This window comes from Sparus aurata, chromosome 6, assembly GCF_900880675.1.
Source record: "Sparus aurata chromosome 6, fSpaAur1.1, whole genome shotgun sequence".
Classification (NCBI taxonomy): domain Eukaryota; kingdom Metazoa; phylum Chordata; class Actinopteri; order Spariformes; family Sparidae; genus Sparus; species Sparus aurata.
The window spans coordinates 30887549-30901590 of record NC_044192.1 but is presented as its reverse complement, the minus strand read 5'-3'; the positions used below and the strand labels follow the sequence as shown (position 1 = coordinate 30901590).

The 14042-nt window shown below is 42.3% G+C and overlaps 2 protein-coding genes across 6 annotated transcripts in view; one reads left to right on the top strand and one right to left on the bottom strand.

Moving 5' to 3' along the window:
* frmd4ba (FERM domain containing 4Ba) overlaps positions 1-2266 on the top strand; it is a 52271-nt gene extending 50005 nt beyond the window's left edge. For 2 of the 5 annotated variants that reach the window (XM_030418981.1, XM_030418977.1), the window contains exon 24: positions 1140-1280. In XM_030418981.1, the coding sequence (XP_030274841.1) occupies position 1140 (1 nt within the window). In that variant the 3' untranslated portion in view covers positions 1141-1280. Of the gene's footprint in view, positions 1-110; positions 259-1139 lie in introns of all 5 variants that reach the window. The other 3 variants (XM_030418980.1, XM_030418979.1, XM_030418978.1) reach the window with 3 other exon arrangements.
* A 5421-nt stretch (positions 2267-7687) lies between these two features.
* On the bottom strand, positions 7688-14007 carry arl6ip5a (ADP-ribosylation factor-like 6 interacting protein 5a). The gene is made up of 3 exons (XM_030418984.1): positions 13733-14007; positions 8581-8798; positions 7688-8298 (listed from the first exon to the last, which is right to left on the bottom strand). Exons 1-3 carry the CDS (start codon positions 13909-13911, stop codon positions 8123-8125), a joined length of 573 nt encoding a protein of 190 aa, XP_030274844.1. The 5' UTR covers positions 13912-14007; the 3' UTR covers positions 7688-8122.
* Positions 14008-14042: the final 35 nt, after the last annotated feature.

Below are 14042 nucleotides of genomic sequence, written 5' to 3'. Positions count from 1 at the left end.
CAGTATGTTGCTCAGATTCGTTTTGTTTGCCTTCCTCTCGGCCTGTGCAGAGGCTCCCTGCCCATGTGCTGCCATTCACCCTCGACCTTTGCCCCCCTTCTCATGCACAGATGTCCCCCAGAGTTTGAGTGGCGGAGCTGTGATAGGATGGCATGCCCTGCGGGGCCTTTAGAGAGGTGTGGTGCTGTTGCCTTTGCCACTGACCAGGAAAATTAACCCCTTCCCCACAGTAATTAAAGTCCCAGCACAGAAGAAAGGGTGAGAGACGAGAATGTAAAACTTCCCCGCGGGGTTATCATGGTGATGGTGATGTGTGTTTTTCTGATGTGGCAGGGACTTGGGCTGGGCAATATAGTGATATCAAATTGTTATTCCTAATGAGACTATTTTGTCATCATATTTTGTATACTGTTATAACCTGATATGGTGTAAATATGATATTTTCCTGGTTATAATTTTCTGAACTTCCCACACTTGTTCAACTTGTTCCAATACTTTCCTTTACCTACTCTGTCCATTCATACACATTACATATCAATAATCTCTTTGTGTTAATATTTTTTGAACGTACTAATAGTCACCCCTCCAGCATACTTAATATATTCGAGCACAAAGATAGTTAAATTTGATTTTGTCACCCAGTCCTACCACTTATGAAGTGCTTTTTAGGAGATATTGTCTGTATCGTGATATAACTAAAATATTGCAATAATATAATAAGTCCATATTGCCCAGCCCTAGCAGGGACTGACAGAAAGCTCCAAATCATTTCATGACTCTTGCTGATTCTTTCTCTGGATGTCGTGTGGTGGTGGGACAGCACTTGTGAGGCAGGGGGGAAAAAAATGTGACCGCTGAATATTGTTGCATTTGAAGGCTATGCGTGTGCATTGTTGTGCATCTGCTTTTTTGCTGGCTGAGAATGTTTGACCCTGGGTTTAACATACACATAAAGTACACTTACTTTGTACTTTTTTTTTACATTTCTTGCCCTAGCTCCTGATCTTTGCGCTACAGTGCTGAAATATGACAGGAGTGCTTCGACAGCCCAGGGTTAATTCATTCTAGAGTCACAGTTAACAAGCTACACTCGGTCTGCCATCTGTCTAATGTGTGTCAATCTTGTTTGTTTATTACAGATCCTACGTAGATATCAGCCAAATGGACCCACACAGTGGTAACCAAATGAACACTAACCTGGAGCCAGATGACGAGATTTACTGGCAAGACTCAAAACCGGGAACAATAGTGTAGTTGCCTGTCTGTCATCGTGTTGTACTCATTTTTCACCTTGACAAGTTGTCACTGTGCCTTAGACTGCACTTACCTGTTTTTTGTGTACAAGGGGATCCAAAGAATGAAGGAACTGAACCTCTGGAATTCAGCATGTAAAGAAAACGAAGTCCTCTCATTTTCCCTTAGTTTGAATGCCAAACTGTTTTCAAATGATAACAAAACCCCGCGGGAGCGTCAACATGTCTGGATTGCGAGTGTTTGTGGTGATGGCACTTGTGCACTGAATCTATACCAGGACCTGCTGTGGACTGTGTGGTATAGCCAAAGGGAATGTGGACTAAACTTCTCCGGTGTCTCTCTGTAGAGAGACCGAGGACTATGACCAGCTCTATAAGAGGACACTGAGCCGCAATGAACACACACACACACACACATACACACAAGTACGAGCACTGTAAGCATGAAGGATCGGACAAGGACTTTATCAAAATGAAGGATTGAACTCATTAAAAATGAGTCAAAAAGATGGCTACTTCCTGGAACATTGTGCAGTCACCAGATCCAGTTTTATCACAGTGTTGCTTGTAGCTGCCATAGAGCTTCCTGTACTCATGTTTGTCATCTACAAAGTATTCCCTCTATCTCATTGTCAGTACTAACAATACGATTGAGCCAAATGCTTCTGTCACACCATTTGAGTATTACCTAAAAGTAACCAACTTTGATATCACTGCCACATCTGATCAGTCGGTGCAAGAAGACAGAAAATCCAGTTTTTGTTAGTTTATTTTAACATGGTTATTTCATCCATGCTGGAAATCATGGACTGGTGCTCCCAATTAATTTCTCTCAAGAGAATGAAGCTGTATGTAAATGTTGGTATTGTAAATACACTGGTTCTGTCTCTTTTTTTTAGAGCATTTTTATGTATTTGAAAAGCATGTAATATATAGTAAACAACTGTTGTTAAGCTGGTTCTTAGTAATTTGTATAATTGCATTCGTTTGAATTAAAAAAGCATTTGAATCAGCTGTTTGGTTTGTAGGTCGTATTTATTAATAGGGATTCCTACAGAAACTTCTCAGGGGAATTAAATCCAAAGACAAAAGCCTCATCCCTATAAGTGCAGAGAAACAGGATTTAAGTTCAAATCCATTAAATTAGGTAATTGAACGTCTGTTCAGCCAGTTCAATTAATTAAATTGGGTTTGAAAAAAGTACAATGACTATCATCACTTACAGAGGAAATGGCTAAATAACCCCAAGTCTCATTTACATTTTATTGCTCTGCAGGCTTTGTCACAGTAGCTCAGGATGGTGGTCTTGGAACACATAAAGGCATTCTCCACATATAAATGGTTTGGAAAGTGCTTATCTGGGGTGCATTCAAGGAGGCTGATTATAGTTAGAAAAGATAACTGCAGAGTACTGGCTATATCCCAGTGCTTTTCTCTTTTTCTGGAGCTTGTTAGGATGAATGCAGGGCTGCAATCAGTCACGATGAGAGCTAATTATGAATAAATGATCTGTTTTTAGAAATGCTCGCCTGCTGCAGAGCTCTGTCGCTCTGCTCCGCGTCCCCGTTGCCTTTCTGGGTTGCCAGGCTGGTTTTCTGCCTCCTTAAGCCGTAAACCAACCAAACCAGTCTTTAAAACCTGTCACACCCATCACGGCCTATAACCTGTTCATCTGTCCTCCCTGTGAATGACAAGCTAGTGTTTATAGCGCCGAACCCTCCCTGGAGGCATCATGAAATGGAAGTCTGCAGTACACATGTATGCTCCCCCCCTTCCCTCCTAGATTACGCTATAACCCTTCACCTCCTTTCCCTCCCTTCCTTCCCCAGACAGCGCGTATTCTTCTACCACTGCAAGTGAATCCTGCCGGTGGTTGCCTCTCAAGGAAGGCTGCAGTTGAGGAGCTTTACTTGCTTGCAGTGTTGTGCTTCTTGAGCGAGCTCAGGGGAGGTCTCAGACACTTCCAGCTCCTCGGCTTCACCCCAGGCAGAGGGGAGTGCTTTGTATCCAGCTGTCTCCCTCTGTCTCTGAGCCTGTGCTGCTTCACACCAGCTGCAGCCAGACATCAGGCCAGGCTGTTCCAGCTGACACTGAACTGCACAAACAATGGCCGCTTTTGTACTTTCACCTCATTTAACACATTTCAAACTGTAATATGGACAGGATATTAGGGCTGGATTTGAACCTTGTTATTTTTTTGGTACTGACCAAATGTCACAACATTGTCTGAAAGCCAGTATCAAAAGACTGGACACATCCATCTCATTATACTACAAGGAACTTGGAATTGGGTTTATGACAGTCTTAGTTTAATACTGATGCCTCTATATGACCTACATTAGCAAACGTGACCACCAGAGAGAGGATTGGTTATTTTTATATAGTTAATCCTAATACCTGTCACCAGCTCGAATTCCAGAAATTAAAACTATTTTTTATGGGGAAGTGCTGAGGAAGAACTGAGGTTTTTCAGCCTCAGGAAAGATGCTTCCCGGTGTCTGGTGGTTAGGCGGCAGGATACCTTCTGTATTGCTAGGTGGAAGCAGAACAGCTGGCTTAGAGCACAATGTTTTGTGTCAGCCTAGTGCCAGAGCTATGTCATTCTGTGGGCTTATTATTGTTGACACTACGGAGCTAGCGAGTCTGTTAGCTGTAGACTTGCATGTTACCTCGGTGTATGAACCTCAACGCAACTAAAACAAAGTTTAGTTTGTTTCACCGCCATAGTATTAGAGTTGTATATCGTACACAGCCAGCTGACATTGCATCCATCATCTGTTAAAAATTAAATAAAAGAGAAAGATACTCGAGATCTGTATCCTCATACTGTGAGATGGTGGCGCTCATACCGCTTTTGTATGCAGGGGGCACCAAAATCTAAAATGAAAGTTCTTGTAGATGCTTTTATTATACTTTGTCCCAAGTCCCCAATTTAAAGCTGTGCTAAACATTAACAGTGGCTTTAATGTCTACGTTTAATCCTAAAGGTATATTCCGTAGCTGCCTCTGCAGATCCACTCAACTGTACAGAGCGTTTCAGCATCTTTCGGCTGAGTGTATTGGTTTTAGCTGCCTGCTCTGTGTTTGTTTGGGTTAGCCATAGCCCATCAATTTAATAAGGTGGTATAGGCTAATGCCGATATTGAAGTTGTGTTTAGGTCTAAAGCTTGTCCTGCTAAGTCGCAAAAAATCAAAGGTTTTCCAGCTTTAAACCATTTTATTTGAACAAAGTATTGACACGGCAGCTTGTGCTTCATCAACACTAGCATTTGAGAACTCTTTCTGTTGTATTGATGATTTTTTTCGTAGAATAACAGAAAAAATAGTACTGATACTTAGCTATTCACTGGCCACTAGTATAGAAGCATTTCTTAACAATGCCCACAGAGCAGGTGACAGACTCAACAACTTAACCCCGCCGTAAGACTCAGCCAAACTCAGATTAAAGTGACTTTGAATCACGTTGGGCTGTTGCTTCCCCAGGATCAGCACATTTACCTTTATCCACGGAGTAATGGCTCTTATGAAGGGGGAATAGTTGGATTAGCCGACCGGCCACATGCACTCCACTCTCGTTAATGGGCTAATATGAATGACCTTCCATCGCGGCGGCAGTAAAAGCAGCATGGGTGTGTGGGAAGGCTGAAGAGGATACAGCAGACCGCAAAGGTCACAGTGGGTCGTCGTTATTGTGTCATATGATCAGCAGTAGTGCAGGTCTGCTGAATGACAGGCTGGCTAACCAGCTTGGCCAGCAAAAAGCCAAAGCCCCGCAGGCGAGCTTGGGGGGGGGGCATAGGGGTCAACTCAAAGGCAGCATGTTGTCTAAGTGTGCCTTACCAGACAACATTAAAGGTACTACAATGAACAGTCTCAGTTTATACTGATGCCTCTATATGGCCTACATAGGCACACATGACCATCAGCAAGAAGATTAGCTATTTCTACCTAGTTATTACAGTTACACAGTGACGGATGTATCTCTGTTGGATACGTCATATCATTTAAGTTATTTTTAATGGCGGACTGCTGGGGCTGATATGAGGAGTTTCACAGACTGAGGAAAGAAACTGCTCTCTAGTCTGGTGGTGCGGCACTAAAGCAAGGTTTGTCCATTCCACCATCATCATATTACAGTTATTAATCTTACATAGCCACAAATACATTACCTCACCATCATGGATCCTGAAAACTGCTGTTCAGAAAGAAGAATAGTGTTGTCAAAAGTACCTAAAATTTAAGCTTGAGTAAAAGTTAAGGCATGATATTAATAATGATTTAGGTAAGATTGAAAGTAACCAGCACAAAAAGTAATTATCGGACAATATACGACAATAAAACTTAAAAGTAAATTATACGTATATCATATTTCTGATATTGAGCGCTTTTTTGACAATTTAAATAAATGTTCATATTATCAGATAAGATAAATACATTTTTAAAAAGCGCCCCTATGGCTCAGATGCAGCATGTAATCTGCAAAGTAACTAGTAACTCAACTTAATCAAAAAAAATGTAGTGGAGTAAAAAGTACAACAGTTGTGTGTGAGTGGAAATATGGAGAAGCAGGAAATGGAAATACCAAAGTACAACTACTTCAAAGTTGTACTTAAGTAAAATACTATATTTTCCCGCAATATAGTATAAAAAAATAAAATAAATTATTAAAAAAAAATTTGATACTATACATCTGATGCAGCATACAATCTGCAGAGAAACTAGTAACTAAAGTAATCAAACAAATCCAGTGGAGTAAAAAGTACAATATTTGTGTCCGAAGAAGTGGAGTAGTGGAGTGGAAGTATAAAGTAGCAGATCACGGAAACTATCAAACACAGCACAGGTTTATAAAAAAACGTACTTAACTACATTACTTGAGTAAATCTAATTATTTACTTCCTATTAGTGAAAAACAGGATTCTAACTATGTCGAGTCTCTCCTTCACTTGCTTCCAAAACTAATGCACAAGCTATCCAGACTGAGATCTCCAAGACACACGACGGTGGAATTAATACCGCTTTTATCCACAGGGGCCGCCAGAAACAAAACATGAAGGTTCCTTGTAGCCGCTTTAACCAATGTATTATGGTAAATTACTCTCACGCCTTTGTGCTGTGGAAACTAAACAAGAGGCTGATGTAAGAAGTCATAATCCTACATAAGGACGACAGAGATGTCACTCAGCAGCTAGTGTGAAAACAGTACACAAGTTTGTTTTTGTGTCACGCGACTTCTGTTGCCTCACTGAAGACTCGGTCGGAAGAAATGATGGTCGTTTCAAAATAACAGGTTAGTCAACTGCTGTTGAAGGATATAAAAACACCCAGAAAGGATAAGTGTTGTTTTTGGACCGCGGGCGAGTACTTCCTCTCCTGGATTACACGTGTGTCAAGGACCAAACACTGAAGACACACACCTGTCGGGTGTGCAGCAGCACAAACACGTGTTGGTAGGATCTTTACGGCAGCTGCAGCAGCCAGAACAAGGGCCTGCACTGTGCCCTCAGAGACATGACTTTACTTGACTTTATTGCCACCAGTGCTTTATGTTCACTCCTCCAAAGTTGCACAATATGGATGGAGATGAGGCACCATGGGGGAGGGCATAAATCAGTGCTCTAGTAGCGCACAGGGGGAAAACCTGGCAGCTCGAGTCCCAGTTAAACCGGACGGCCACTGGAATACTGACACCTGAGTGTGCAGAGGTCATCTGAGGAGCTCATTTCAAAGATACCACGAATTCCTCACAGAGAAATGACTGAAGTGGATTTTAGTCACTTCGAAAGCAAAGGGTTAACATGGATATGAGCTCTGAAGTGATTACTCTGTTTAATGCCCATCATTCTTATCTTCATGTTTCCTTCAATCCTTACACACAGCCACTTTAAAACCAAATACAGAGCATTGTGCTCCAGATGGATTCGTGTTATCTGCAGTCAATTTCAAATGGAATTCAATATTTTTTTTAAAATCACAGCCGAAGTAGCTGACGCAGCAACTTTTTCGAGTTTGGAGGTGAATGACTGCAGATGAATCCACCCTTGTCACTGCGCAGCGCCCAGCTCTCCACACTATAATCTACTGCAGCCCATTGATTAGCATTGGGGGTAAGTGGAAAGGAAAGCAAAGTTAGCCAATCCATCACCCAGGGGGCACTGTCAAGATTAAACAGTCCGAGGTGCAGGAGGAATACTGATGGGCACGGGTCAGGACCTCTCGCTGCTTTGAAGTCTTCAATTTTCAATATTGACACAGTGATCTGTGTTTGGAGTCACATGTATTTCAAAGCTCGAGACAAAGCCGTGCTTTCTCTTTTGTCTGGCTCTTTTTTTATTTGCGTAGACCTTAGCTTGGCTGATTTTTATTCAAATGGGTTCTTAAGTAAACTGTTAAACTTTATGCGAGGAGGCATTATTCAAAAACTTGAAACAATCCAGCCTTCAGAGCACCTTGGCAGCGATGCGTGTCGAGTGTGCACTTTTTATTCTTTGTTACAAAGCAACAATTTCACAATTTTAGTCGAGCGCAACCTGCCAGGACTGACGGCTGTTTCTGAGACTGATTGAACACAGATTTCATACATAGGAAGAACTCTGCAGCTGTGTTTCACGGGAACACTGACACATTGCATAGCAGAGACGTGAGATGCCCCCATCCCTGTTTGAGAAAAGCAGCCCTGACAAGTTCTGGCTGGAGTGACAGATACCCTGAGGTAAAGATAAAGCCCTTCAGATTACAAGCTTTGACAGGTAAACACACTGTGTATGAAAGGAGCTTCAAGAGGTTTAGACTGACAGATACATTATTCTGTTACATCCAAGTGAGTCAAAATCTTTGGCCAGACGATGTGTACATGTGGGTGAGTCCAGTCACTCCTTCAGTTTTCCCTCCAGAAAGCTCTGGATCTTTTGAAAGTTCTCCTCCTGCTGACCCAGAGCCTCCAGCAAGATGCCCATGGGTGACCTCTTCAGTCCGGCCCCCTCGATCTTGTTCTCCAGTTTATTTTTCATGTTGCGGAGGCGAAAGGAAGCGTGTGCACATATCACTGAAAAGGCAGATGGGAGAGTGACTGTCGGCGTTTGAAATGTTTGGCAAAAACAAACCTATAAACTTTTGTTCGAGTCATACTATAATAGCATCAGTCTGTAAGAATCTGAGAGGGTTCGGTCCAAAACATGTTTCATTGATTGTGAGTGAACTCTGTTGCCTAAGGTTAATTGCAACCCACTTCAAATGTACTGATAATATCACTCGAGAAGGGTATCATTATTATTTAATCCGTTGAATAAGTCATTTAAATTATCCAGCATTATCTTGTAGGACTTACAGGTCAGAGGCAAAGTGATTGCAGTCATAAACACCATGACGCTTCCCAGCAAAGAGATTAACAGGTAGCTGGCGACCATGACGGCGATCACGAACGCAGTGGGGTTCTGCCTCTTGAAGTTGTTGATGATCGCTCTGTTCTCTCCGGCCCACACCGACCCCAGGAAGACGGCCGACACCACGGCCATGGCTGTGAACATCCCCAGCGGGTTCAGGAACCTGCAGGGCAGCAACACAAGACACGTGAGAGCAGACGGCTCAGTGAGAAACTCTTCTCACACAAACTAGAGCACAGGCAGCATCGTGTGTGTGTGTGTGTGTGTGTGTGTGTGTGTGTGTGTGTGTGTGGCTGGTCAGTGGCTCCACCGAGTGGTTGGATGTTGTTTCTACCGCAACACGACTGGTAAAGGACAGGACTTTGAACACACACGCGCATAATAACATTTAATGTCACTTTGAATGCATTTTCCTCCATTATTGGATGTATTTTTTAAGAAACAACAGGACTGGCCTTGACAACTGGTGACCTTGTGTTTGCATAATAGCGTATTCCTGCTCAAAACTGTGTTGATACTAGAGTTGATCAATACATGAGTCGACCAACAATCAATCTGCAGCTGTTATTTTAATCTTTTTATTGTCATTTTTCAGGCAAAAATCACAAACAATAAGTTGTCCCAGCTTCTCAAGCGTGAGGTTTTGCGGCTTTTATTTTTCTTATGTGATAGTAGGGATCGACTGATGTTTTTGTTTTTTTTCCCCCAGGGCTGATACCGATTATTAGTAATCATGGAGACAAATAATTGATGTTTGGAACCAATGTACATTTGCCATGAAAATAAATATGTTCATTTTAAAATCTAAAGTAACCTGTGAGGGAAGTTACTCAAGTATTGTAATATTTTGAGGTACAATTATGATGTATTAACATAGATTAACCCAACAGTTTTACCTGCAGCAACATTAAAGTGATGAACACATTAATGCATCAGTACTTATTATGCAGCAATATAATAAAGGGGAAATTTAGCATTTTCTGTACTTTTACTTTTGGTGAAAGGCAGCGATGTGCACAAGGGGGGGGGCAGGGGGGGCAGTCACCCCCCCTCGTGGCCCAATTGTTGGAAAATGCGCGCTAAAGTGCCCTCCTGAGAGCCAAAACGCATGCTAAAGTGCCCTCCTGAGAGCCAAAACGCGTGCTAAAGTGCCCTCCTGAGAGCCAATACGCGTGCTAAAGTGCCCTCCTGAGAGCCAAAAAAGCATGCTAAAGTGCCCTCCTGAGAGCCAAAACGCATGCTAAAGTGCCCTCCTGAGAGCCAAAACGCGTGCTAAAGTGCCCTCCTGAGAGCCAATACGCGTGCTAAAGTGCCCTCCTGAGAGCCAAAAAAGCATGCTAAAGTGCCCTCTTGATTGGCAAAACACACTAAACTGCCCCCTTGGCTGGTTAAAACATGATAAACTGCCCTCTTGGGAGCCAAAACACGCGCTAAAGTGCCCTCTTGGGAGCCAAAACGCGCGCTAAAGTGTCCTCTTGGGAGCCAAAACGCGCGCTTAAGTGCCCTTCTTTTCGCCCCTGCCCTTCAAAAAGTCTGTGCACGCCACTGGTGAAAGGTATTCTGATGATTTTAGTTACTTACTTCCTTTTTGTTTCGGACCAATGGCGGAAAAGTTACATGTGAATTTTAACTATCACTATACTATCTAGAAAATCACTGTATTTTGAAGCCCTCAAAACTTAAAAACTTTCATTTTCAAATCGGTACATCAAATCATGATGAATCATGACATCACACCTGCAACAATTCAGCTATGACACCAAAAAAAGACAATACAATCCACTGTGCATTATAGGCATTATATATTATAGGCAGTATATGTTCTGCTGCAACAGCCTTATATCAGCTTTCCCCATCACATCTACTGCTGTGCTCTCCCTGCACAGACACCTTCGACAGACAAGCTTTGTGTGACAAATCCAGCTTTGGCATAACCACAGTGACTACATCAGGCCCAGTTCATGACCTCAGTACGTGTGATCAAGAGCCTGTCTCACACAGCAAGTTCACCTTACTCAGGCTCCCTTTTAGGTATGCGGCTTCACACGCTAATGATCCCGGATAAATCAGAGATACGGATAGAGAGAGCAGGTTGATGAAGGTGTACGTGATCAAAGTGTAGCAGGAATAAAGCAATTACAGCGTGCAGATATTTCCCACCTTTAATGTAAAAGACTAAGCTCGGCCTGAAACTAGGACACGATGTTCCTTCTTCGTATCTGGCATTTCGCAGTTGAAATTTTTTAAAAGTATATGTTAAAAAGTTGCGTTAAGCGTCCTGATGGATTCTGGATTTCCGAGGCAGTGACTGATATTTCAGAGTGCATAAAATGTGATTACAAATATATCAACCAAGGTTTATTTGACTTCATTAACACATAACACACACAAACATTTTTGATATGTGTCCCCTAATTTCTTACAGTGACCAAGATGCCCTGAACTTGACAAAAAAAGAACTTACTACTGCCATCTGGTGGACAAACTACGCAATGACAACACAGTTTCTAAATTCCCTCAAAAACATCATGTTTTCCTCCAATTTCTTGTTACTTATCATCTGACCTTTGATTAAATCAATATATCAGTGATGAGCTAATACCAACCAATATATCTGTCAGGCAGTACCTCAATATTTTCAGCCGTGAGGTCAATTTATTACAGACACTAAATAAAACTAACTACCTGATATGTTCCTCACCCAGAGTGGGACATTGTCTGAACTGTCCATACAATACAGTGTCATGCAACCGAAGGTGAGTAAGATAAGGATGCCACTAATCCTGAACAAATTCTCCTGCAGCGTTAGTTAACTTGGTAACAGGAATAATGAGAACTCTTGCCGTCTTCATAGCAAACAAAAAATGAAGGAAAGTCACCACTTGCACTGTGCAGTGGTGAGTGTGTTGAATTATTGACATTCTTTGGTGGGTTTGAAACCTCTCTTGACCCGCTGCACTACAGTCTCTCACATCCTCAAATGTCACCGTAACAAGTGTCGCCTCTTTATAGAATTTCTCACCTCACATCTCCTACTGCTCCACCTCACTGTTGCATTTCCAACTGTCTTCTTCCTCCATTTTTATGACAAACAGCCAGTGACCAACCTGGCTTGACCTTTTACATGTGACATATTGATTATAGGGTCAAAAGGTTTGTTCCTCCGCATATCACACAAACATAGGTGAATGTGCCAACGCAGCACAAACAGCTTCTTCTTCATCTTGAGACTATACTAATCAAAAGACCCTCAGGTGAGAGCTGCACTGAGTGCCGGCCGTCGTGTTGAAATGTCGTGAAACCATAAAGACTGTGAAGAACAACTGCAGGTGAAGTCAGCATGGGACAATATGCAAATGTCATGTCAATATTAGCCTATCCAACATTATTGCAATTCATAATACTGTCCCAATAATCATCAAAATATTCTTAGAAGTTTAAAATAAAAACTAAAATTCCACTAAAACATGCTGGAATCAGTCACTCCAACCTCGCATTTTGTGAGGAAATATTCTTATTGCATCACATATAGGACACGTGTTTTTTGGTGAAAAACAATCCAAGAATCTTTTATAGGTAATCATAAATCATGAGGTCTTCCTGCTCAATTAAAGGGTATATAAGTAGTGGTTACCTCCTCTCTCTGTTTGTTTTTGTTGGGGATACAGTCTGATAGTCATGCCTTCAGCCACGGTGACAGAGCAAGTCATGAAACCAATATAGGACTGTGTGTCAACGAGCTGCGCAGCTTTTTCGAGTCATTCATGTGAGGATATTGGAGAGTATCTTGATTCCCAATTGTCCCCATAATTAAAGACTCACCCTAATCAATTTATTGTGAGTGTCTTTTATCACCATCAGTGATAAAATCTTTTATCGGCCCATCCCTAACAAGGAGACCCACAGTCATCAGGACTTCAGCGAATGTGCTAGAAATGATAAAGAACCACTGTAACAGGCTGGTAACTTGAGATGATGTAATTGGGTGTTTCAGTATGGTATCGTCTGTGTGTGTGTGTGTGTTTGTGTGTGTGTACTTACGAATACATCCTATGACAAAATAAGCTCACACACACGTGCATGCCCCGAACACTTTTGGCAATGCAAATGAGGTCCATGCAAAAACACATTGCATGGTTGAACTGTTTTGAAACTGCGTAAAGATAACAAACGTTGTTCTTTTTTCTCCTTTTTTTAACGCAACAATTAAACTGATTGTGTCAACCTTGTAGGTTTAAGGTCATTCTTCAGGATTGACTGAAATGATCAAATACCGGATTATCTCCTTACTCAGGGGTGAAGGGACAGCTGATTGACCTGATTTTTTCTCACAGCTGTGCTATCTGCAGCACAACAGCTGACTAGACACGGGGCTTATGAGGCCTTCATGACCATAGCAACAATATGTCATCATACAGCTCAGTGGACGGACCAGGATAGGGCATCACTATTTTTAGGAAGCTGGGCTCTGGCTGGAACAAAGTGCCAACTAAAGCCAAGATATTTTCCTAGATGAGAGGTTTAATCACTTGCTCTGGCCTCACTGAATCTACCTTGTATGGAGCTATCAGATTAGTTCTCAGAGCCGTCTGCAGTGGTCCAGGTATGTGCTTGTTCTTCAAAGGAGTAGAAGTCTTGATTTGGGTTCGTGCACAGTATGAGTCAGGGCCCTCACACTGGTTACACACTCCTCTTTTACTTCTCCAATTCAGCCTCTGTCCAGCAGATGAGTACATCATGGGGGCGTCATGCCATCACATTTTGCTTATTTATAGCCAATGAAAAAGTCAGTTGTACATCCCTATACAAACTGTGAGTTCACACTGAGAGCACACAGTAACGCTGCATGCTAGCACACAAACCTCCCCATTCATTCTTATGGGACTCCTTCCAACTCTGAGTCAACATCCTGTTTGTACCCTCATTTTAAAACCTTTAAAGTAGGCTACATCCCAGTTTACACCAACATGGTAACATTACATAAAAAAAATACGCGAGAAAGAGTTACGAACAACTTTATACGAAACTTTCGTTACCAAATAGACACTATAATAAACAGCTGCTGTATTGATGACATGTCATGCAGCGTTAACTTACCCGACGATGAGGAAAACAGCGACGGCCAAAGCCAAATAATTTGTCTGATAATACAGCAGGTTGCTGACAACTCTGTTGTTCCATTTCGCCAAATCTTTCGTGTCTGGCTTCGCGAACCTCTCCGAGCCAGGGAAGAAGTCGTCCCATGGTCTGAGCGGCGTCAGCTCCACTTTAGCCATTACCTCCTGCACCGTTTACTAATCTGACAGCCGTCCGCCACCAACACCATTGAAGTCGCTTCTAGCTTCTAGCTAAAGTCTCGCGAGAGGCCACTGGCTGCACGCGCCCGTAAAACTCCGCCCTTTGCCTG

Bases quoted from the DNA above. Each gene is read 5' to 3' on its own strand.
- arl6ip5a (XM_030418984.1), bottom strand. From the start codon at position 13,911: ATGGCTAAAGTGGAGCTGACGCCGCTCAGACCATGGGACGACTTCTTC. The intron at 8,799-13,732 runs GTAAGTTAACGC...GCTGCCCTGCAG, and splicing joins GCTGTTTTCCTCATCGTCGG to GTTCCTGAACCCGCTGGGGA. The intron at 8,299-8,580 runs GTAAGTCCTACA...CTGCCTTTTCAG, and splicing joins AATCACTTTGCCTCTGACCT to TGATATGTGCACACGCTTCC.